General features: G+C 45.0%; 7 protein-coding genes across 7 annotated transcripts; 2 read left to right on the top strand and 5 right to left on the bottom strand.

Moving 5' to 3' along the window:
- Positions 1 to 626: 626 nt before the first annotated feature.
- Positions 627 to 914, bottom strand: Asppvi_010118 (uncharacterized protein; the record flags this gene model as incomplete). The annotated part of the gene is made up of 1 exon (XM_043305964.1): positions 627 to 914. A coding segment is annotated over one exon (288 nt), but the record flags the coding sequence as incomplete, so codon positions are not given.
- Positions 915 to 5514: 4600 nt separating this feature from the next.
- On the bottom strand, positions 5515 to 6108 carry Asppvi_010117 (uncharacterized protein; the record flags this gene model as incomplete). Its single annotated transcript, XM_043305963.1, has 2 exons — positions 5515 to 5837; positions 5940 to 6108. 2 exons carry the CDS (start codon positions 6106 to 6108, stop codon positions 5515 to 5517), a joined length of 492 nt encoding a protein of 163 aa, XP_043161898.1.
- Positions 6109 to 10326: 4218 nt separating this feature from the next.
- Positions 10327 to 11523, bottom strand: Asppvi_010116 (uncharacterized protein; the record flags this gene model as incomplete). The annotated part of the gene is made up of 1 exon (XM_043305962.1): positions 10327 to 11523. The coding sequence occupies one exon, from the start codon at positions 11521 to 11523 to the stop codon at positions 10327 to 10329; it is 1197 nt and encodes a 398-aa protein (XP_043161897.1).
- Positions 11524 to 12437: 914 nt separating this feature from the next.
- Asppvi_010115 (uncharacterized protein) lies at positions 12438 to 14235 on the bottom strand (the record flags this gene model as incomplete). Its single annotated transcript, XM_043305961.1, has 2 exons — positions 12438 to 13922; positions 13978 to 14235. The coding sequence occupies 2 exons, from the start codon at positions 14233 to 14235 to the stop codon at positions 12438 to 12440; spliced, it is 1743 nt and encodes a 580-aa protein (XP_043161896.1).
- Positions 14236 to 17814: 3579 nt separating this feature from the next.
- On the top strand, positions 17815 to 18957 carry Asppvi_010114 (uncharacterized protein; the record flags this gene model as incomplete). The annotated part of the gene is made up of 1 exon (XM_043305960.1): positions 17815 to 18957. One exon carries the CDS (start codon positions 17815 to 17817, stop codon positions 18955 to 18957), a length of 1143 nt encoding a protein of 380 aa, XP_043161895.1.
- A 2032-nt stretch (positions 18958 to 20989) lies between these two features.
- Asppvi_010113 (glutathione S-transferase family protein) lies at positions 20990 to 21664 on the bottom strand (the record flags this gene model as incomplete). The annotated part of the gene is made up of 1 exon (XM_043305959.1): positions 20990 to 21664. One exon carries the CDS (start codon positions 21662 to 21664, stop codon positions 20990 to 20992), a length of 675 nt encoding a protein of 224 aa, XP_043161894.1.
- Positions 21665 to 22726: 1062 nt separating this feature from the next.
- Positions 22727 to 23667, top strand: Asppvi_010112 (SDR family NAD(P)-dependent oxidoreductase; the record flags this gene model as incomplete). Its single annotated transcript, XM_043305958.1, has 3 exons — positions 22727 to 23024; positions 23092 to 23342; positions 23407 to 23667. 3 exons carry the CDS (start codon positions 22727 to 22729, stop codon positions 23665 to 23667), a joined length of 810 nt encoding a protein of 269 aa, XP_043161893.1.
- Positions 23668 to 25014: the final 1347 nt, after the last annotated feature.

The following is a 25014-nucleotide window of genomic DNA, read 5'->3' as shown; positions in this document are numbered from 1 at the left end:
CCTATAGAAAGTAACATGTCGGCGGATTCGAAATTGGCCAGCGCCGCTTCTTTCCATACATCTTCCAAAGGTGTTCTCATGGCCGCTTTGATAATCCAAGTCTGTTGAGGGTAATTCGAGCCAGGAGCCGCCAATGCGATAATTCGCCGAGTCCGACCAATGTTCAAGAACTGGTCTGAAGCTTCTTGGTGTGACCCGAGCAACGCTAGCATGCGCCCGAAGGTTTGCAGTTTTACCAAAATCCAAAGCTCTCAATCCAATAAGTACTATTGGTGGTACTTCGTAAGAGGGTGCGAACTTGATGTCGTTTGAATCTGGATCATCCCACAAAGATTTCCAGCGGTCGGCTGGACGATATCTGTTGCGCATATTTAAAGGCCCGGCTTTGATAGTAGGAGTTCTTCTAGGAGGTCTTCCAGGAGTAACGATCCTTCCCGCAATGTCGAGAATATGTGTCCATACTGGCAAGTATTTGTGTTCTTCCCGATCCGGATCGAATTTACACATTGTTATGTGGTTGGAATCTGCTACTCCAATGGAAACTTCATTCCCCAGTCTAGCTGACTCCTGTCTAACTACCTGCGGCGAAGTCAGTGGATATTCAGTGGAAATGATACTAGAGGATATCACACCGCATAGCCGTTTGTTGTTTCCGTCTCATAGAACGTACGGATCTGGAATGAAGGGATCTGTGGCCTAAACTGCTCAGAGATATCTGTCAGGGCCCTTGATCCAGCTCTTAGAGCGTAGATATAATTCCAGTTGGTGATGTAGCCAAGGAACGTATACTGCAACAGAAAGTCATAATAGGTTGCGAGTATAGCTCCATGATGAGGCACACCGAAGAAAGCTAGGGCCCTCATTCGTCGACGTAAGTCACGATAATCGTCCCGTTCGTTAGCGTTAAGGATTGCCTTTAAAAAGTAAGTTTCACGTATGAAATAAACGATAGAAAACAAAGAATTATCTAACTTGTTCCACAATGATACCACCAAGGCTATGAGCAATGAATAAGAGTGGCCTTTCGAAGAGTGGCCTTTCAAGAAAGTTTTGTTCCATGTTTAACCTGATGAGTAGATCGTTGGCAGTGTCGTTAATATTAGCCATTGACTTGCTAAAGACAGTGTTTGCGTTGTATCCGTAGGACATCACTCTCGCGTTTACCCCCCCATCACTGAGCCGCCGAGGGAGATCATCTTCTAGCCAGAGAATTCCGCTATCGCTCGTCCAGGTACCCCTCCAATCTCCATGGAGTCCATGGACGGCCACGATACTAGACGACTCAGAAATAAATTAATAATCGATACTGGTTTGGACATACTCAACTGCCACATCCACATTTGGAGGCGGATCATGCAGAGTAAATAGACCTGTTCTCTGCATTTTGTTCTGCCGCTAATACCAGTGCGTTTCTTTCAAATTCTGAGCACCGAAGGATAATTGAAAACTAACGCAGCTAGAAAGCCGAAGAGTTGCCCGGGCGTCGTCGCTAATCACCGATAATCGCGGATTTATATAAATGAGATATCAAGATGTAACATATCATATATGCGGGGTGGCATGACTATGAAGGACCCAAAGTGGCCACTATGATCAGCCCGTCGTGTTTCTGGTCTAACCAGAACATGCCATGTGTCTATGACGCAGATCCATAGTAACCTCTTATTGTATTCTGCGCTCAGCTGTGTTTGCGTTTAATGACTCGTATACAAATGGCATGATTAAAATCAGCACTTTTAAGACCAATCCGCAGTACGGAATACAGCCAGTCACCTCGTAGCTGTGGTAAAGCTTGCCACAATCTGCTTCCATTTCCTTTGGACGGTATGGAAGAGAAGTAGGTCGGTCTCGTTCTAGATCTCATTAGGTTCAAGAACACGTACCAAGAATAAGCTTAAAATGAACACATAATTCTAACAGTGCCGACCAACCGAGTGGTCGCCCACCTAGACCTACCGCGTGCGGTAAAGGATATGTCAACCCTTCTAGAATCCCCGGTTTGACGAATCAGGTCATGAGGATGCTGTGCTCAACCTTGGAAATGTCTTCGAGCTGCAATGGTCACTGTCCGATCACAGCTTTCCTTGGTACAGTATAAATGCTAGGATCTAATGAAGACTAACGCATTCCAGACCTTCATTCGTTTATGTTCAGTTACATACATCTTGCAATATAATTTCAATCAGCGCACCCAAGGATTGTATTACAAAATGTTGCTATTCTGCATGTGGCTACACTAGCCTTACCTTAGTCATAGTTAGGAGTTGCTTTCGATCCTGTATCCTCACTAATAATTCGGTAATTTCACCATACGGTGCTGGCGAAACCCAGACAAGGTCGAAGCGCGAGCCGGGGTAATGAACGCCACCTTGCCATCCACTACTCGGTGCAAATCTTTTAGTGCCAATGGCCTTAGCAATATTAGAGAAGCTTCGATGTTCCCAGCAGATGACGATATTGCCAGTTCCTCTATATCCTTTAGCAGCCTTAGCAACACCTTCAGCATCATCTCTGTCAATCATAATGTTGAGTCTCACACCCAAGTCCTCGGCCAGAGGTCGTACAGTTCCATAAGGGCGTATTTTTGAGTTTAGAATTGTTGATTAGCTGTGAACATCCTATTTCAGTTAATGGACCAAGGCTGAGCAGAAAACCTTCCCCTGCGCGTTCGGCCATGATATAGCCAATATTAAATGGGCTGCTGCTTCCAAAAAAGTCTCGAAGACGCTGTGCTCTTGCCAGTCCCTCTTTAGAGAGACTATTCTCACCATTATTTGGCTTTTCTCCGTGCCTAATCATGTAAATAATTGGTGGAGCCTGTATAGAGATTGGTATCTGTCAGGTAGAGGTTTCTGACAATACAGACCTACTGGCAGCGGAATGCTTACCATTATAGTTCCTTTATCTCGATTAGGGTGCGATTGAAAGAATACCTTGTGTCGGGCAATTATTACTTGCGATTGTAAAAAGTCAATTTGATTATACCTCGAAAAGGTAGAAAGAATACAATTACAACCAAATAGTATCTCAAAGGGTGCTTGACGATATCTACCTTTCATTAAGAATTCAGAATTCCGTTTGTCCTGTGTCAAACTCGGAGGATGGGAAGGATGAAAGGATATATGGGTTCAGATAACAACTTTGAGCAACACGAGAGCACCTCTCAGACCTTTTGGAGCTGTATCTGTTGTGATAGAACTATATAATGTAGTGTCATTGAAAACTTTATAGCAGGCCGCGGTTAGTACATGCATCTGTTATGAACTCTATTCTTCAGTCAACCGCTGAGTGGCATCATATTCACGTCAAGGTCTCCCGACAATCCCAAGCATGGAGAATCGGGAAGCTTCACTATTAAGGGTTCTAGCCTAAGCAACTTAGCGTACGTTTAGTGCTTAATCTACTGAGTTTCCAGCCTAGTTGTTTCTTTGTATACATGTAATGACACTGGCTTGCAAGCTACGACAATGGGTCTCTCCAACTGTTATGATGGTAGGAACGTGCGCATTGGTTATTCGACCTCGCCATAACCTGATACAACCAAACCGCCTTTTTGGGTTTGTCCTAATAAACAATGAATAGGTTATCTCTTGGCGATGGCCAACCCAACATACAGATATATTTAATTGGATCATGGCTTTTGAAATTCGTAATGCTTACGCTTAACTAGCAACAAAGAAGAGGTTCCATGAGGTCAGAGGGTAGTAGGTATCTTTTTGGTGTCTACTTGGTTGACGTATGACAGTTTTGGAGAAGTTGGGCCACTCATTGAGTTTATGTCATCTTATTTACCATTGCAGAAGCCCAGACTCATTTTTGGTGTAACCATAGACTCAGGGAGAGGTCACACATACCTTAATTTAAGTCTAGATTACGTCCATGGACCCTTCAAGCCATTGTTCTAGACCTTAAAATTTAACCACAAAGCCTCCATAGACTAGTTATTAGAGTATTAGCAGCCAATCTTTATCTTTGCAGCACGGTTTTTCTGCAAACAGCTGATTTGACTGAACTTTAGAGGATGATTTTTGGGTATGTATCCAGGGTATAAATAATAGTACTGCTATTTGTTTCTGTTCAAGTCCATCACGTTTCCTCCATCGCAGGGTGCCTTCCAAAGTCATTTTTAAGTATATAGTTTTCCAACAACAGGTTGATCCACATATACTCATAATGAACCTTTTACTTCCATTTCTAATTTTTATTTACTCCGTCCAGCCAGCTGCTTGCTGGGGAGATCTTGGTCACCGCACTGTTGCCTACCTTGCCCAGAAATACTTTAGCAATGAGGCAACGCAGCTTGTAGATGATCTCCTGTCTAGCGATGATGGGAAAGATATTTCAGACGCGGCAGTTTGGCCTGACAGAATAAAGTTTCACATGCCAGCCACCAAACCATGGCATTTCCTTGGTATATTACAGCAACCCCTCCAATTCCAATACTAAAAACTAACTGTCCCAGATGCTGAGGACCATCCACCCGGAACCTGTCAGGTTTCCTTCACATCGGATTGTGGTAKCAGCGGATGTATAGTATCTGCTATTCAAAACATGGTAATATCAACCCGACCGCTGCTTAAATCCTGGTCTGTAGAGCTAACTGGGCCACAGACAAATCAGCTTAGTGATCATAGTCTGGCCAAGGATGAGCAAGCTGATGCCCTCAAGTTTCTCATTCATTTTCTGGGTGACATACATCAGCCATTGCATGTGGAAGCTCTGGAGCGAGGAGGAAATGAGATCCATGCATGCTTTGACCATCGTTGCTCTAAAGAGAACCTCCACGGCATCTGGGACACAGACATTCCTCATAAAATGAATGGCATCAAACATAACCAAAAACATAATAATGAAAAAGAGCCGGCGGAACGGTGGGCAGCAAGTCTCTTTCAGGCAAATCAGTTCAGACCTTATTATGCAGAATGTTCAGATGTTCAGAATCCTTTGGAATGTGCTATGCTGTGGGCAAAGGAGACAAACAGACTGAACTGTGATTATGTCTTGAAAAATGGCGTTGACTGGATCGAAGAAAATGACCTTGGTGGTGAATATTACGATGGTGCCGCCCCTATTGTGAATGAACAGATCTATAAAGCTGGGGTCCGCTTGGCTACATGGATAAACGCTTTGGCAGCTCAGAGGTCATCTTCAGTGGGCTGCCTTGTTACACAGGGCGGGAAACTGGGAAGATACTTTTAGCTCTGGATCTCAGTCACGTCAAGTCTGCAGAACTGGGCGCATATGAAGCCTCTCCTTGAGTCATCCGACGATTTTCTGTTCCTGATCTAAGGGAAAAGGGAAATAGGCAAAGACAGAGAAAGGGATGGAGAACAGATAAAAAAAGTTTGTGAGGGTGAAGGAAATGCTCTTGGTTTAAACAGTGTTTTCTCTTTTTGAAAAAAAAAGTGGCTTGCAGCTTATCTTTACTCGAATTATGTTAAGTAGCTGATTACCCAGGAGAATTCTTATATGAAAATACAAATGTTCTTTGCCTTTGGATCATTAGCATAGCACCTAGCCCACGGTATCCTGACTAAGTACTCTGGTAATTTTATCATAAGGGGCTGGTACAACCCAAACAAGATCAAAATGTGAGCCTGGGTATTTGACCTCGCCAGACCCACCACTACCCTCTGCAAAGCCTTCTATGCCAATAGCCTTTGCGATATTGGAAAGGTTATGATGCTCCCAGCAGATAAGAATATTGCTGGCTCCTTTATACTTGTTCACAGCACTCGCAACACCTGCAGCATCGTCTCTGTCAATTTCAATGTTGAACGGCACACCCAAATCATCAACCAGAGGTTTGACGGTTTCGTAGGGGTGTAACCTGGAATCTAGATATGAACTTATTAACTTAACGCACAATGCAGGATGAGGCGAGGGTCTGCAGTAGGTTGATACTGTCTGAAAATCGAATCTAAGGTGAGTGCTCGAACCTTGCCTAGGATGCTCGGCGATGATATAGCCGATATCAAACCCGCTGCCCTTTCCGAAATATTCACGGAGGTGCTCTGCTCTTGCTAGCCCCCGACTAGAGAGATGAGGAGAGCCATCATCTGGCTTTTCGGCATGCCTAATCATGTAGACAGTTGATGCAGCCTGCATGGATGATACTAAGCCATCACAAAGACTCCTTACTATAGAAATATATGATAAAGAGGTGAACTGACCATCATAAGCTAACTTTCCGTGTAAAGCTGACAGGCAGAAGAGGTTGGGTCCAGCAAAGAAATATCGTCAGTAGGGACGGCAGTGCGCAGTAAATTCTGTTTGTAAAGGGAGATGGATGTATGTTATCTGGAGGTCAAAGTAGCAAGAATCTTGGGGTAGGGGAGTTAGTCAAATCTATGGAATCGTAATGCTGATTGTCAGCGTCTGTTGTCCTAAAGTTTAATCTTACACACAAACCCTGCTTTCGGAAATAGGTCACCCTGCCATAATAATGTTAGGTGGGGGGTTAGTCAAATCTATGGAACCGTTATGCTGAGTGTCAGGGTCTGTTGTCCTAAAGTTTAATGTTTTACACCAACCCTGCTTTCGGAAATAGGTCACTCTGCCACGATAATACCAATTATCCTAATGAATCAAATTAATTGAACTATGTAGTTGTCCATGACGACTTAATTACCAAATGATTGGAATCAAGAGTTCAGAATCAGGTGATTTAGACCAGAATGAATGATTACTCCGCAAGGAAAAGTGTATTAAAATAACCTTAAAGAAAAAATAAAATAGGTAGTCTGCGTTAGGCAGCCTTCTGTTCTAGGTAAATAATGCTTCCATGGCTCGTTGAGCTCTCTTTCACTCAAATGTACTTTCCCACACCGCGTTCAAATATCAACTTTTACCAGATTTCATGTGCCTAATTATTGAACACACTGTACAGGCGACTTTTAGGTAAATTGGATGCCGACACCAAGAAACATAACACTTTCAGTTTTGATAGGCAGCAATGTCTTATCTACCTTTCAAGAAGTGATTAATCTGGATTGTAATTGATCATCAGATTCAAACAGAACGAAAGTGATATCATCATTATACGCCGGAATCATTGGTTAAAGAGGTGCGTGCTATTTTATTAGAAATTATAGATTAGGACTCTATCCCATGACAACTGACTTGGTAAGTGTTTAGCCTAGTGCTGCCACTCGTGCGTGCTTAAATGCTGAATCACATTAACTGGACTATATACACAAAACGCCATAGCTTCATGTCAACTCTTGTGCTTATTTAAGCAGCTGGCTCTGCGAAGAATCACTGTCCTTAAGCATGCCCACTGTTTGCACAGGATTACTCCCTTAATTGAGTAGATGTTGGCAATGAGGTTTGCCCCCGCCCTGTCTCCCTCATCTAACAATTCGTATATCCAATATGCCTAATATATGAGAATTTGCTATCCCTATTCTATTAGTGTATAATATTAGTAAGTATCTTAGGCGGTTGTTTATAATCCATATCTATAGCTGTGAATAATGTGGCTATATGTTAGCATGGTAAAAGTTTATGAGTTCCTTTTTTGTATAAAATAGTCTACTATAATTTGGACCCTCTGCCCCCTTCAGTCACTATAATGGACCTGCTTTAGGCTGAAACCATGACCCATTCAGCATAAACGTCGCCCAGAAATATAGCTTCTTCTTTATAGCCTTGAGGCTGAGCACTGCTTTCTGCATTGCTCTTACTAATTTAATAGACTTATCCTTTATGTTTTCTAGGCTCTTAGTAATGTTCACAGCAAATCTCCATACTGAACACTATAGTGGACTGCCATTAGGTAGGCTACAAGGTTCTAATAATTAATGCTGCCCTAGTACATATAAATAATAGGATGAAACCCAGTAGCTCCTCCCTAAATGCTATTTAGTAAAGGCATACACTATTAGCACAATAAACAGGGCTGCATTAGGTGGAAACTTAAGGGACTTAATAATTTTAATGCCAAACATTTATTCCTAAGCTGCACATAGTGCTTGCTGAACAGACTAGTAGTATTTTACTAGTGGCCATGAAAGGATAGGATATTAGTAGAGGTAGATGCATTATAGAGAAATTGGGTTATACTATTATCATTGCCAGTACTGGCAGCACCATTAAGCATCTTTACAATAAAAACTGATTATAAATGTAAGTATTAGTCTCTGACTGACCATCATAGACCCTAATAATATTGGTAGTGGTGCAACCTGCTGGGGGATCAATAACACTTTTCCTAAGTTGTGCCACAGAATGGTGCAACGCCCCTAGGCTAGGGGTGTAGAGCGTAGGATTTCGGTCCAGAAGATATCGCCAGTCCTAGACATCAACCTTACCTTGATTTCACACCCCGGAAATCTGGGAAGCTTCTTCAATTACTAAATCTGGCTCTTTCTTACAATGGGGGACGAATGAGGGACAAGGGGTGTTAGAATCCAAAGACATATGATTTCAGATTGGGGTACCGCTACAGAATGAAAAGTGCTTTACTCTTGTAACTATATTATATATGGGTAAGTGCGTTTGATACAGTGCTACTAGTCATGGCGAGCATTTGATCCAACAGTTGTCCTTATTCCAACGGTTGAAGTAACACATCAGTCAGATTGACCCCTGCCGAGAACGATGCAAAGCCCAAAGTCAAAGAGCTTATGGTAGTCACGTCCACTAAACCCTGAACCCTAGAACCCTGAGCCCCCGATGAAAAACTTGTTTGCCACTGCGATAGACGTCGGTATGGCAATTGGGCTTAACGACCATTTCATCAACATCCCTTGGTGCAATAGGACTGCTTCGATTATAGTCCCTATAGAACTGGCCACAACAACCATTTCACATTAGAAATAGAAGAAATGATCCACAGGTGTACCATAAGGAGTACCTATCAAAGTGTGCATTCGTGATGTGAATTTTATCGTTTAAATCATCCTGGATCAAGATATCGACAAACTAACTGAATGGATGGCTCGCCATTATGAACTGATTCAAGATTTAAGTCAGAAGAGATTTCACATTAAGAGGCACAAAATGATTATTCTGCCCATCATGATAAAATAGCCTATAAGGTGCTTGTGAGGGCAGTAAATCTGTAGGTTCCTGCCTGAGTTCTAGGATGATGTATTCATGACTATGTGCACCTTCGCCCTCGCAAGCTTCCGTTTTCATCTATATCTACTCTGTAAATTGAAATAAGGTTAGCAGCCAAGTCTCTCATTAAATGTAAAGTTACTATGATTTTCAATCCCATTAGTAATACTGAAACCTAATGATGAGATCATCCATTCCTAAACCTTGGATGTTCAATCATTTCATAGTACTACACACTAAGGCATTTCCCTTTAGCAGCCAGGTAGAGCCACGATGAGGATGTAGGAGAATCATTGAGTGACTTAGATCAGATGATATTCTCTAGATGCTCTAATTCTAACTGCTAGGATTCAGGTTCGTCAAAGAAGATATTCAGACTAGCCTCTAAGTGAACTTTTCAGCAATGCTCACCCCTAGTTGTCCGTGAGTAACAACTGTGTCAGTATATTACACCTTATGTCTTCAAGACTCCAACTATGGCCATCTCTGCCCTCAGTAAATCATGAGGGTCGACCGAGTATTGCACTCTGAATATCGTCTTCTCATTGAGCATTGTGGTTTTATTTTTAGTTATCCCTGCACATTCTGAGGAAAGTGTTCTCTATGTTTCTTCCAGGTGTATCGTTCGATACTTTTTGGCTAATCAGACTTTTACTGATTTACTTTATCGCTTGAAGCCATGGGCCTAGGAAAGATACTTCTACCAAATATATGTTAAGAGTCTTTTGACATTTGAGTAGACGGTAACGACGGGGGTTGTCAATTGTCTCAGTTATCGCGAAATTTGGTCCTGTTCTGGACCGTTATGATTACACGCCCCCCGGGGCGACTTTTCCATAATTAGTCATAAACATACGGCATGACCTGGGTTGGCTTGAAATCCCAGTTCAACATTACCAGATGAATGCTGAACAAAATTGACCAACTAATCCCAAGACCGTCCCCAAGAGTATACAGTGCCGGGATATGACAATAGGTAAATTTGGGAGCAGGCCGCAGCCATCATCAATGAGGAGGAGATAAGCGAGTAGGTTGTCAGTTTGTCAAGAAAGCATTTGATAGTGCATTGATTATCCATTTCACTGGGATAATCTGATGGTTTAGGCCTCGCGCAAATGAATACTATCGCTAGCAAACATTCCTTCTTGACTTAATAGCTGCATTGGGAGGCGGCATAAAAACAGATAAATGGCGAACTTCAATAAAGATAGACTGTGGATAGCACAACACTATCCGACACACTAATTTCATTTCAATTGCCCGTCAACTCCAGACTGAGTCTGGGACTAGCACAGGCGTTGAAGGAACCAGCGTCGACACTGAGATATGCGGCCAGGTTATACCGTCGAAGTTCATAAATACTACCTGGGAATACTGGATCTGTGTTGAAGTGACATTGATCGTTTTGGGCGACGTGATCTCATATGGTGGGCTGACGAGGAACACTGGCCGCGGCTGGCCTGATAGTGACTCCGGGGCTGAGATTTCCATAGGTGCTTGTCCAGGTTTGAATGCTGGAACTGTGAGAGAATATTCCACTGTCTCAACCCAGAAGGTAGCTTGCATCTGGAACGCATTTGCATTTGGAGCCGTGGCCCCAGGATTGCCTAATAAGAATGCAATGTTCGCCGCCCCACCACCGAAATCGGGAGGCGGAGGGTCCGTGGACACTGTAAAGGTGATGGTCTGTGTAATATTTTGCCCCTTGATGCTGTTGCGCAAAACGGTATTTGGGTCGTCCAGGACATCTTGGGTGATAGTGCCAGCATCATTAAACCTTGAGAGATCCTGTGGGAGCCGAGGAGTAGCAGAGTCTTGAATATTTAGGCTATTAAGCTGAATTTTTGAATTCACGTTGCCCACGCCGAAAGGCTTCAAGCTGACTGGTGATATGTTTGGTGCACCTTGGAATGTGCTTGTAGGCTCTAGGCATTGAGCATTGATAGTTGTGCCATGTGGAATGGATCCCATGCGCACAAGCGAATCTCCAAGGGCTGGATTGTCTGTGGCCGGGATTTTCATCCACATTCCAGTCTCAAAGTGAATCCCAATGGGATTGCCATCACCCCTTCCAGTCTCCATGTTCGATACATCATTGACAGCCTGTATGTAAGGCACGCCATTGAGGAAGATGTCATTCTGTGACCCAAATCCACGATTAGCTACAGCAGAAAGTGGCTGAGAGAATGTTATTGTCTCTTTTGTCAGATTCAACTCCAAGACATTGTCGCTGGGGAACGCTGGAGGGGTTGGAGAGATGGAATTGGGAAATGATGTTCCTAGTGGTGGTGGTCCGCTGTTTGGGCGAAAGATTGTATTAAGGCCTGTTCCAGTGAAGCTTTTTTCACTGAGCTTTGCCAGCACACCCAAAGGCGCGGGTTGTGTGCGTGGCGCACCTGGCTTGGCATGGACCTGGGCATGATCGATCTTGAAACCGGGCGGAAGATTTATGGTTGCCATAGTTACCAACGTATTTTTTTAGATGATATTAACCCGCGCGATTGTTTATTAATAAAATATAACATCAGTTAGGCGAGTCAGAGAGATTATTTATGTGTCAAGATTTAGGGTGGCTTAGATGGCTATTTATAAGTGCGACTAATGGGAGAGCCTCCAGTATGCCTTACCTATCCCATGCTTGCTTAGCATATTCAAGTGCTGGCCTGTCGCCTCATCGCATACTCTATTACGTCCAGTCTTGCACACTACGTAATAGTCGCATCATAAATTTAAAAAGAAAACCCCAGATTGACTTTTAGAGCTGGCTATCATGACACCGTAAATTATAGTAGAGAGTTGTTTTTGCTTGAAAAATTTGGCGGATCTAAAACAGCCTGGAAAAAGAAACATCATATGAGCGGATTCCACTAATGGAAATCTGTGTCTTGTAAAAAAAAATATAAGAGATGCATCATGATGATGAGAGGTATACTTAGGGAACTTGACTACAAATCCGCTCTTAGGCGATGTAATTACAACTGGAAACAGGCTATGTCAAACTGAAGTTAATTAATGGTTGTTGGATGTGGTAAAGCCGTGGCTCCAGGCAGTTAATGTATTTATTTCACTTATTCATTCTTTTTTGGCCTAGATCCCCCAAGACTCACTCTCAGGCGAATTCCAGTGATCGCCAAGGTGTGTTGCGGAGTCTTTACATCATATTATAATCAGTTGAGCAGAATGTCCGTTTGCAATGCTTCCTCGACCGGATCATGTCACGCACCCTTCAATGGCCCCAAATGTTCCAGATACAAGACTCCGCTGCAACCAGCTCAGGGATATACTAGAATTTCTCCCTATAGAGTGGTCAGCGCTCACCCACTTATTTGTACACCGAGAAGACTAAATCACAGTCTGAGTAGGCTTTCAGCAAATCAAAAAAAGTGCTGTACAAGAGGGAAATAAGTAACGTTCCCGTATGCTGAGCCACCATACGTTAGATAGCCCTCATCAACAGGTGCTGATTGTGCCTTGATAGCCGTCTGGTTGCCAAAAGAAAAAACTGTCTGCATGCCCATCACCATATGCTGAAGAATATGGCAATGCATCATCCAAACGCCGGCATCTGTAACCCGGATACGCCACGCTCTCCAGCCTGATGGCGTAAGAGGAGTTATTTGGCTTCTATATGAGTACAGAACCGTTGTGTCCCTAGGCATTGGACGTGTGCCATTTAATCGCTTCTCATTCTCCGTCAGGTTATACAACCCATCCCCGCCACCAATGTCATAGAAATGTCTGCCGTGTCCATGGAATGGGTGGTTCTCCACATGGCCAGTACTAACAGCACCTTGATTCTGCCAGACAATCTCAAGGACTTCGCCCATCTTGGCAGGGAAGAGGCGGGTCTGGTTATCAAACCCATAGCCACTAGCAATTGCACGGCTGTACGAGGCGTCAAGGTCAAGTTTACCCTCATAGACATCAACCAGGTATGGCGACTTGGGAAATGTCTCCATCCAGTCATACCCGCTCTGGAGCCAGATGATATGATCACTAACATTTTGGTGAACATTAATGATAATGCGCCGGGTTACTTCCTCAACGGTTGGGAAGTCAGGATCGGGGTAGTAAGACTCTAAGGCATAGTCCTGCCAGCCGTAAGTGAGATTAGCTACAGGGAGGGGAGGAGTGGCAGGGACGGTGGTTAAATCAGTTGTGGTGGGAGACGGGTACTCTAAGACTGCGAATGTGGTCAGGACAGTTGGGCGGCCCATCGTGGTGATCTGGAAGTAGAATTGTAGGGACTTTGCTTCGTGCAACTCAGCCTCAGTCTTGGCCTTCAAAAGAACACTGTACCGCTGGCCGCTAGAAATCTGCAAGTAACTCGTCTTCACAGGCTTTGTGTAGTGACCGTCCGCCTCGATGATTTCTAGCACATCATGGCTCTCGATGGCCAATGAGACAAAAGATAGAGCTGTTGCCCCAACGAACCGCAAACGGTACGTCATCCCAGGCTTAACACTAATAGCAGCCAGCTTGCACGACCCGGTAGCATTAGTGGCCAGTCGGCCTTGGCCGTTTACTAAGACAGCATTGGTCTCTCCACTCCACATGAAATTAGATGATGTGAGACCTTGCTCAATCTCTTCATCCGTCTTTGTGAAGAAGTCTGATAGAGTAATAATGCGCTCTTCATCATACTTATATGGTGGCGGCTGGGCTGACTCAACAATAAGGGTGCCCGTGGCAGTGACTGCCTGGAAGCCAACATGGGAATGATAGAAGTATGTACCAGCATAGCCGACCTCAGGACAGAGTTCATAGTCAAAGAAGTGACCAGGCGGGATGGGCCATTGACTGGCGCTGGGAGTCCCATCAGAGAAAGGCGCGGTGAAGGCAGAAAGGCCATGCCAATGCTGTTATCTTTGTAAGCATGACGGTATCCTTTATAAAGGAGAATCAGTGACGAACCATTGTGACGTTCAAATCCTCCATGTCGTTGTAGACACGAATCCAGCTCACGTTACCTTCCTGGAGACGCAGCTCTGGTCCGGGAGACGACCCGTTCACCAGGACTGAGTACCGTTCCATGCATGCTTGGTAATAATTCTGACTGGTGACATGAATGATATGGTCAGGCTGGAAGGAGTCGTCATGAAGAACGAGGAGCCCTTCACTTGCTGTTGCCATCCTCAGGATGAGGTAGATGATAGACGATATGCTGAACATTTTGGAGAAGACTGCCCCGTCAACAAAATAGAAAATCGATTGGATCAGCATAAAGAATCGAACAGATCAACGGAAAATCTACTTCCTATATATGGATCCTTATATTATTGATGCAGCAGCCGTACCAATTCTCTCCATTTCGCCCAGCGGCGATTTGCACGGCATTATAGGACAATGGGTAAGATTTGAAGTTACGCAAACAGACACTATCGCCACCCGCCTAAACCTTCAGAATAATCATGTAAGCTGAGTGAAGCTGCAAGTAAACGTAAGGGTTTCCAAATCCATCCGCAGTCGCTGGTTTTGCTATGCTTGTTCGAACAAGCGCTATGTTAAAGTAACAAATAGACCTGAGATTAATTTCCGTTGAAGCAAGAGACTCAACTATACGACATCCATCAGGTAAACCCTGAAATCAGACTACATTTTAACAAAATTTCCAAGTGAATCAAATTGTACAGCATTTGAACCAGCCTGCTCCCACTCTGCATTTCCAGTCGGCAGTATATCTGTCTATCAACCACCAAATATTAATCCATATCTGTCGTCTTTGTAATACAACGATTCACACCTATTGCCGACGTAAACATGTAGGCAGGAATAGGGAACGGGCGTCGCCATTCAGATTAGCCTGGTATGAGAGGAACAACAGTTTCTAGCTTTCTCCAATGTCGTGTCGAAGTCGGAATAACCTACAGCTTTGCCGCAGAGTAGACTGCCATAAATAGGCACCACTAAGAATCCTTTTGATTACGCTTTTCAAGGCCACCCACCTTCTTCTAGTTGCCCGCCCTCTGGCCCAGCGATATCACGGCAGGTGACGATATTCATACAATATTAGAGTTCATATAATATTCGAGACTAATTATGCCGGTGCAGAAGCTGCTAATACAGCCTTTGCTCTTCGCTTCCTAACTAGCTACAATGCTTCGCCACCAATATCAAAAGAATTTGGGCTCTGGATTGAAACTGGACAGGTACATTCTCGAACAACTGCGGGCCATCAGATCAGTCAGACTACTCACTATGTATGTCTTCTATATAACCTGGTAGGTCCCGTGGGGAGCCGCCTACTCAACATGATATCGCGTGTACATTGCATTCACAATTTCGTTAACGTCAGCAATTATAATTTGAGGATACACCATCACTGACCGCAGCACATATATCTTTCTATTCCACCATGTCTCCACACAGGGCCGATCGACGTGGACATGGCCTACAAATTTCCTAGTTTAAGATATGTGTGCGTCCCTCCTCCTCCCTGCTTTCAACATGTACCTCTCTTACAAGACTAGCGCATCGAAAACTCTTGCAGAACGAGCGGCTTGGGATTTCGTTCGAAGGAAAAGACCAAACTTCACGCTTGCCACAATCAACCCACCAATGCTTTATGGCCCTGTTGCACACACAACCACACTCAAGTCTCTGAACCAATCTGCGCTTGATATTTGGCAACTGATGAGTGGCCGGACACAGAAGGTCCTCTCTCCTAGCGTCCCATACTTTGTCGATGTTCACGATAGTACATGTCCTGGCATTCGAGAGTTTCAACGGTGGCCGATTTATTCCAGTTTCTGGACCCTTCTCCTTTGAAGAAGTCTGCAGGATCTGAAAGAACGAAGTTCCGGAATACGCAGACCTGGTGCCAAACCAAGGACCTCAAAGGGTGTCTGAGACATTTCGTATCGATAATGGCCATTTGAAAAAGGAGCTTCACATGAGTTTTGAGCGTTCACTTCGGGAAACAATCAAGGACACCGCCTGCAGTTTGGACCAAATTGCGAAACAAAAGGTGCACCCCGAGAAACTATGAATGCCTGTGGCTTCCCATTCCGCTCCTGTTTGATGTATTCACGCAAGAATTGCTAACACCTTCTGTACAGTGTGGCTCCAGGATAGAATGCAATGTGATCCATATAGCCCACAAGTTGAAGCTTGCGCTCTTTCTAATCCCGGTGACCCTTGCAGGATGTCTGTAGGTCCACTACACTTCTCCGCCAGTCCTTCTTGCAGTAGTTGCAGTCCTCCTCCTAGTGCTGAAGTCTGTAACCAAAGAAATACTGGCTGGATTTCATGGTAGTCATTTTGACGGCAGGCTATCCTATGCTCCGCTAGCGTCCAGGGTTCGTAGGAGCATTATTTGACGATGGCTTCCATATGCTGCGGAGGCCACCAGGGGGCTTGCTATCTCTGCCGTCGCAGGGCTTTGTATCCAGATTTAGTTTCAAAATCTCAGCATCAGTCAATTACATCTTCTCATCTTCCCCCTTTCCTGCTTTCGCTGGTGTCCGGATTCGTTTTCCTTTAAGCTCAGCGCGGTGTACTGATAAAACTTGAGCCACAGCTAACGCTTTTAACTAGAAGGTCGCCGTTCTTTTGTATATCCCCTCCGAATACTGAGTGAGCACTGTGGAGTATATAAAATACTCCTGGTTCTTTTCTTGACATGTGAATTGTATGCACACAGGGCAACACCTTCGCCAGACAATATCATTTGTTGTGTATTAATTGAATCATTTGCATTAACCTACATAGTGGTGAGACTCGACTAATGCATTGTTATTTGCTGTACTGTAGGTCTTTCATTGGGGCTAGCCTAAGATATCCTGTCCGCGAACGGAGCAAAAACTGGCCAATTCTACAGAATATGAACAGAAAAATAAATTTACATGCATTATGCAGTCACACCTCGTAAGTTTTAACTCTCCCACTCCGCATCCATATATTACCTATATTCTGCCAGTCAAAAAGTCCTTTTGTTTTCATATAAACCCGGGCTTATATGACATACATCACCATAAGAATCGCTTCCACATGATTTCTCTTTACGTGAGATACGTGTTCTAGATGCTCTAGATTTATCCTCTCCTATGCCATTTGTGCAGTAGCTTAAATCGATAATAGGGTCGTGTAAGTTGTAGGCCATGTGCGCGGTGTAGAAGCGGTCTACGAGGGTGTCGAAACTTACGAAATGTCACTGTCTGTAAGTTACGTATTTTGCGGCCAATCGTGGTAGGCGGGTTGCCCAAATAGCACTAAGGCGAGTGTCTTGGCCGATGCCGAGGCTCACCACCCTTGCTTGCGAATTTAAACTCTACGCGACGTAAACGCAATTTAGACCTCTCCCTAGGCTTGTCGAATGGCACCCGAGGCACATGCAATGCTTGATTACTCAACATCGATACGTTTTAGGGACCATCTAATGAACAAAATTTAGATCTTTTGAGACATTTTCGGTTTACTCAACACAGAAAACGCTGAAAAGCCGCATCGGTTCGGTGATTTCGCGCGGGCCATAATTAAAAATGAACTTCACTTTGCGAGGCCGAATGTCCGAAGTCATCGATTGCCGAGACTATAGTTACGTCATTGCTTTATCCGAGATTGAGAATAATCATATGGAATGAGTTGAGGGATGACCATGGCCACCACGCATATAATAAACCGGGTCTGTGGAATCCACCATCCCTTAAGTTCAAGGCCTCGGTCAGCATCGTCAGCACTCCCGCAAAATAGCAAGACACACAACGGAAAGAGCTGCGAGAAACGCATTCTCAACATCTCAAGTTGATCATAATGTCGTCTCACTCTGTCTCAAAGATTTTCGTCGTTGGCGGAACCGGAGCCCAGGGGCTACCTGTGGTGCGCGGCCTCGTCTCCGACGGCAAGTACTTCTGCCGAATCCTGACACGAGACTCCAAGTCACCGCGTGCCAAAGACTTGCTTGCATTGGGAAATGTCGAACTCTTTGAGGGCTCATTTATGAGCGAAGAAGATATGACAAGCGGCTACCGTGGTTGCGATAGCGCCTATATCAACATCGATGGCTTCAATACTGGCGAGAAAACCGAGACCTACTGGGCCATGCGGGCATACGAACTTGCTGTCGAGGATGGAGGAATTAATTTTTTCGTCTACGGGAACCTGGACTTTGTCTACAAGAAATCCGGCTACAACCCGATCTTTCGGACGGGCCACTACGATGGGAAGGGTCGTGTTGGCGATTGGCTGCTGGCGGAGCATGAAAGCAACAGGAGAAACCTTCCAGGTTCCTATAAGATGGCAGTTGCCGTGTTCACCACGGGTCCGTACATCGAAATGACTATCGCTCGCGGTGGCCCCATGTCGCCGGCAATTATGACAGACGATGATGGAGAAAAGGTGGACGTCTGGCGCGCCCCGCTCGGTGAGGGAGCGGTGGCCCATGTCGCTCTGGATGACTGTGCACATTACGCCCGCTGGATTTTCGATGATCCGGCCCGGTCCAACGGAACTAATCTCGAGGTTGCCATGGATCATGTTCACTATGCTGATCTCGCAAAGGCATTTGAGAAAGTTACAGGCCACCGCGCACGATATGTTGACACCCCGATGGAGGAATACTGGAAATCTGGTCCCATGTCTGCTTATGCAGACCAGGTTGCCGGATATAGTGCGGATCGTAACGACCCTGCATCGATGACGGTCAAACAGAATTTCACTGGTTTCTGGAATATGTGGCGTCACTCGGGAAATAATCAGGGAGTCATCCGTCGAAATTACGCTTTCTTGGATCAGATTCACCCCAGTCGTATCCGAAATGTCGAAGAATATTTCCGGCGAGAAGATGAAGAGGGCAGAAATGCTGGCAAAGGATCGCTGTGGGAACGGGTGCAGCCGGAGAACATTTCACCCATCTTGAAGGTCCATATGGACGCGAAACGGGCGGTTTCTGACTAACGGCGAACATGTGGCTCTTTGGAGCTGCACGGAAGTTGTTCTATTCTTCTCCTGGGTGCTGAGTGTGTGGTGGTTTTGATTCCTTTCCAGGGAGAGAACATATCTAACGGAACAATGGGGATGCAAGGTAAAAACCTTTTTGAATTGGATGAAACTGTTTCGGATTATTTGAGGATATATTTAAATCGACTCTGCCATTTTACATGATTAGAAGGTGATTCTGTATATGATCAATATATGTGTACCAGGGTTCTGGTGAATTGCAGCCAGAGAGTTGAAGGCATTAAGAGAATTTTTAATTGTTGGCTGAAAGCAAAGGACTCCCTCCTGTATGTTTTATCAGTTTCCATCATAGACCCTATATAACCATAAACTAAGTGACAGTAAAAAAGGATAACACAGCTGATGTGTTCAGCTCTGACTCACGTGTATCAAAGACATTGATTTCAAATTTTCAATGGATTAGAATAAACCCTAGGCTAGTTTAAACCTGTGAGAACCTTGCGCTGGGCTGCAAAAGGTTAACCACTGAGGCAAAAGACTTACTATGATTAACCCCTATGGTCAATCATGCCCAGCTTTTCCAGCGTGTCCAATACCGATTGAAAGGCCGCGTCATTAGAGTGCAATTGCCGTCATTACGAAGCATGTTGGGCTGTAACTGTCACTCATGATTGTTTGGGTGTAATCTCTTTTGAAGCAGTCTAAATACCTACCGCTTTGGTATCCGAAGCCGCAAATTGCGATGGCTGATCATCATTCTCATCCGCATGCGTTTCACAGAGCTCTTGAACTGGCAATACTTCGTTTGGGCGCTCCATCTATATGATTTCGATCCGATGCTTTTGATTTGGTGGTATAAGAAATATTGTGTCCCCAATGACATGGCCTTTTTATAAGCGAAAAGTCTCGGAAGCCCAGGGTATATATGCAGCGTGGCTGTTAAGCCTACCAATCACCATTTGTGACCTCAACTATTTACACCGGGACTGATAGAGTGCCACTGAATGGTTCTTCAGCCGTTGAAATCTCACCATCTTTGAAAATGAGATTCTCACCATCTTCCTCCTAGCGGCGTGCTAAAATCATCATAGTGGTGAGAACGGGAAACTGCTGGATTGAGTGAAATTGAAATATCAATGTAAGACGTTACGGTAATTGTGATGAAAATTGATGGGTCAATGATATAAAACAGGTATGAGGACGGTGAAGAGATCTCAGTAAACTGTGCTGGCAGGATGCACAGGGCGGAACTTCACCAGCAGTGAATGAGGGCTCCACTCCAGGGGCTCATGCCAATAATGAAATAAATTCTAGCCTGAAGGTGAACCTAACATGAAAATAATATGCAACATTCATGAATCTCTATGCACCTTGTTCCTGCAATGCTTTTCCTTCTAAAAGGACCAAGATTGATTTATAAGTCAACATTTCGGTATCCATCACGGCCTGCTATGTATAAACTAAGCTATAATTTTCCACACAGACTTCTCAACAATTCTGCGCCGAGTTCTTGAAATACAGTATAGCCTCTATGTCAACGAATCTTAATAAGTGAATAATTTGTTGAAATAGGATAGGATCTGGAGGGAACTGCACTAACCAGCCAGAATGGAATAATATCGAAGCTGTCTCTTAAAATCAGGATACAGTACCCCCTGAGTGGAAGTGCATTTTATACGCTTCCCAAATGTTCACTTTACCATACAAAGCTAGGTGCCTCAGGGGGACTGAGGGCAACAGAAGCTCTCAGTCATATGATATCTATCAAGGGAGTCTCAGAGTTATGGAAGACTGCTGAAACCTCAACATGATTTTCAAGATGAGATGAAATGATTATTGTACAGAGAACTGAGAGAAGTGCAAAACCAGCTTCACCAACTTGCACTCTTCCATTCTTTCTGTGCCCACTGCCAAGACGCTAGCTTAAGAGATGGGTAGATCTAAATATGGAAGATATATGTGTTTGGATTCAATCAAAAAACAAAAACTTTGCCTTCTACCTAGGAGTTTTATCTGCCATCACATTGCCTTATTTCCCTTCCGCAGCCGCGGCCTTCGCCTTATCATCAATGGTCTTGGCAATAGCCGGGCGAGCCTTGATACGGTTCAACCAGGAATTAACATGCGGGAAGTTCTTCTCGAGATCCATTTCGTTCGACCAGAAGAGCGCAGCCACCTCGAACCACGGCACAAAGGCAGCATCGACATAGCTGAACTTGCCGCCAATGAGATACTCCTTGTTTTGGAGCGATCGGTTCAGCACACCCGAAACACGACGGATTTCGTTAACATATCGCTCGACCGCACTGGGCACCTTCTCAGGGTGGTAGACCGTAAACCAGGCGGCCTGCCCGAAGTACGGTCCCTGGCCGGACACCTGGTAGTGTAGCCACTGCTTGCTTTCGTAGTACTCCTTCGAGCCGGCGGTGAAGCTGATGGTGTGTTGCTTGTCGTATGTCTCCACCAGGTACTCGAGGATGGCGCCGGATTCCCAGATGGTGATGCCGGTGTTCGGATCCTCGAGGGCGGGAACACGACCATTGGGATTGATAGACTCGTAGGGTTCCTTCTTTAGATCGCCGAGATCGACAAACTTAAGCTCGTAGTGAATTTTGAGCTCTTCCAGGATCATGAGGACCTTCCAGGGGTTGGGCGTGCCAGCGTGGCCCCGGAGGGTCCAGAGAGTGAGGGTTTTGAGAGACATGGCGAGTGAATGATGATTGATTGATTGGGAGAAAGAGAGTTGAATACAGAGATTACATGGATCGAGGGTTGGTCTGCTTAAGAATACCGGTATACCCCAATGGCGGGACCATCAGGACATGAATTATTAAGTTCGGCACCCGAGAAGACCGAACGCTTGGTAAGCTGGATAGTTAATTCTCTTGTGATTTTCATCAGCGTTTATTAGGCCTTAGTTATCAACACAAACCACGAACTATGCAGTCAACACGCCTGGTTTACATCTACCTCGGGACGTTGATTGGTCCTTGGTCATCAACACAAACAGCACAAACGATGCAAAAAAACTTGGCTTGGTCTTTTTTGGGGGTGGGTAATTGCGGAGCGTAGTGAACCATTGGTCCTTGGTCACCAACACAAACAGCACAAAGTAAGATACAAACCAAAACTTGCTTGGAGGGGGAAATTAATAATAGCGTAGCGAACCATCGGCTTGGACAAGTGACCATAGTCTATAGGACGCCCCTTGACTTTCAATGCGGTGTAACTTAATGCGGAGGGAACTGGCTGTATTTGATATATCGGTGTTGTAGCATGGGTAAGATGGTTGTATTATCTAGGTACTGTGTGGGTCAGGAGTCACGACCCAGTCATGTAGATACAGGTCTAATAAGTAGTGCGAGTCAGGGTGACAGTACAACACCATCGATTGTACAAAAGCTCCAGCACAAGCCTTTCTTGCAGCTGCGCAACCAGGCTATTCAGTAATGACTCCGATCCAATCGATAGAAGTCAAGACAGACTTTGAATCTTAATTGCTACCAAAAAAATATTTCATGCGGCATTAGTCAAACGATTCGGGGCGGCGACAATCCTGCCCGTGATATTCATAATCAACAGGAGCTGGGGCCTCCTAAATAGAACAATTTTGCCTTCCCGGCTTTTTATAACTTGATGATTTATAATAGCAGTTCCATATAGTCAACTCTGTCATATATATAGAACATAGCTTCTTGCCCGTCCGAGTTCGGATCTAGCTGTGTGATCCTTTGCTTCGATAGCTTTCTTTGCTAACTTTCTGGATATGTCGGCCGACACACTCTCACTTGCAGGAAAGACTGCTTTAGTTACAGGTTCTGGTAGAGAGACTGGCATCGGTGCCGCTATTGCCAGAGCTTTTGCCCGGAACGGCTCGTCTGTAGCAATTCATTATGTGTCGGAAGGCTCCAAGGCGCGGGCTGAGAAGGTAGCGATTGACATCAATAAAGAGTTTGGCACCAAAACCACCGTCGTCCAAGGAGGAGTGGAAAATTACGATACTGCGAAGAACATGGTTGAGGAAATTCTGAAAGCATTTAGCGTCGATCACATCGATATTCTCGGTATGTCATGGGCGGCGTGATGTTCTTTCCAGGTAGTTGGACAAGACTGATTGACTATTTGTTCTAGTCAACAACGCAGCGGCTGCAAGCAGCACACCTCTCTTGGAGGTTAAAGAAGAGCAGCTCAAATACGAATTTGCCGTCAATGTCTTCGGCGTGATCTACATGACACAAGCTGTTGTCGGCGTAGGTCGAATGCCGCAAGGCGGCCGCATCGTCAACATCGGCTCCATTGCTTCGAAAATCTTGGTCCCACCCCCTGTATATGGTGCGACAAAAGCTGCAATGGATGCCCTTACAACGTTTTGGGCTGGGGAGGTAAGCTTCCTTTCGTGTTTTCCCACTCTCTACGCTCGACAACCATCTAACGAAATCCGGACAGCTTGGCAAGAGCCGTGGGATTACCGTCAATACACTCGCACCCGGTCCAGTTCCAACAGATATGTCGAAAGCGTATCTGGTGGCCACTGACGGGTCTCCAACTGCGCTTCAGCTTTCTATGTATGAACAGACGCGAGCTGCGAATCGCCTAGGGTCAGTGGAGGATCTGGCTGATGCTACGCTTCTGCTAGTATCAGAAAAGAGCCGGTGGATCACTGCACAGTTTATCTCAGTTAGCGGCGGAATTACCGGGACTATGTAACCTGGGGGCTAAGTCGACGCGCCCAGTTGACTAAATCAATGTGGCCATTTCGTTTAAAGTTCCCAACATCGCGTGCCCTTCTCAGGGATCGCAAGTGTCTTTAATGTTGGCTGTAATTAAGAGTTCCTGAATATGTACAACGAGCTTTGAAAAGGTACTGTAATATTCACTCTAAAAAGCTTCCCTATTCAAGTGGTTTTGTGGAGGACCGGTAGACCCAAAATGGAGCTTTGAATGGTGAAAGCATAGTTATGTGTTGTTGCCATATCTGAGGGTTGGGAAGAGTTCGTCCAGTAATGTACATAGGCCCATTTAGATCTACCTATTTCTTAAGCTAGCGTCTTGGCAGTGCGCGGCAGAAAGAATGAAGCGTGCAAGTTGGTGAAGCTGGTTTTGCACTTCTGTGTATCAGTCTCTCCGCATAGCTCTGCAGTAGTCTTAGGTATATTATACAACACTTTATACAGAACACGTGGATCATCCCAAGAACCAGTCAGGCCTGGCGGTCTTCCTGCATTGGTCGATATACTCGCATCATCCTCTTCAGTCTCCCCTCTAGATTCGGAGTAGCCGTAAGGGGATCTAACGGATATACAGTTGGTAGCGAAATGTCGAGGATAGAATACGCTAGTAGACTGATTTCTATGCATGGTATGGAAATTTTACAGCACGAACATTGAGCTAACGATAATAGTTTAGCAGGGAATTTGCAGCTGATACCCTCACGAGGAGTTCCGCAAACAGACGCAATGGAGAAGCAAGACTTGCGCACGAAGTCGGATGACCCCTCTCTATATATACAATTCAGAGAATGAAGATGACCAATATTCATCTGAATCCTCAAAGAGGCCCTCGGCTGGACCAGGCCTAATTGATGATGCTGCATTGATTTGTTTGATGTCACTTGCCGTCAATGAATGCTGCCCTGTGGAGAGATAAATCAAAAATCTTTGCTCCTAGTCTCTGGTTTGATGAACAACCCATCGGCTGAAATTGCTTCAACCCACTTCCGGCACGTTCCGGTAATCTGGAGAGACCCCCTTCATATATATCTTCCGACCATCAACCTTGACTGGCCAGGCACGTAGTCTTACTTGCGTCGTCGGAGGAACAGGTCGTTTGAAAGAGGTGTTGAGATAAGCTGTAAAGGCAGGTTCGTCGGCTGTTGGCTTGCAGCAATCGGCAAGGACACGATCCATCAAAAAACTGTATCCTCCAAAGAGCTTGTCCTGGTAGTAACACATTTGCTGTGGAGGGCCAAGTCGTAGCAAGGACTCAACCTCGCAGCCGAGGGGATGGCTTTTGAAGACCGGTCGATAGCCATTGAAGAGCAAACGCATGGTTTCG

This window comes from Aspergillus pseudoviridinutans (assembly GCF_018340605.1).
Source record: "Aspergillus pseudoviridinutans IFM 55266 DNA, scaffold_7, whole genome shotgun sequence".
Taxonomy (NCBI): domain Eukaryota; kingdom Fungi; phylum Ascomycota; class Eurotiomycetes; order Eurotiales; family Aspergillaceae; genus Aspergillus; species Aspergillus pseudoviridinutans.
The sequence above is the reverse complement of the archived record's forward strand: the minus strand, read 5'-3'. Positions and strand labels throughout refer to the sequence as shown.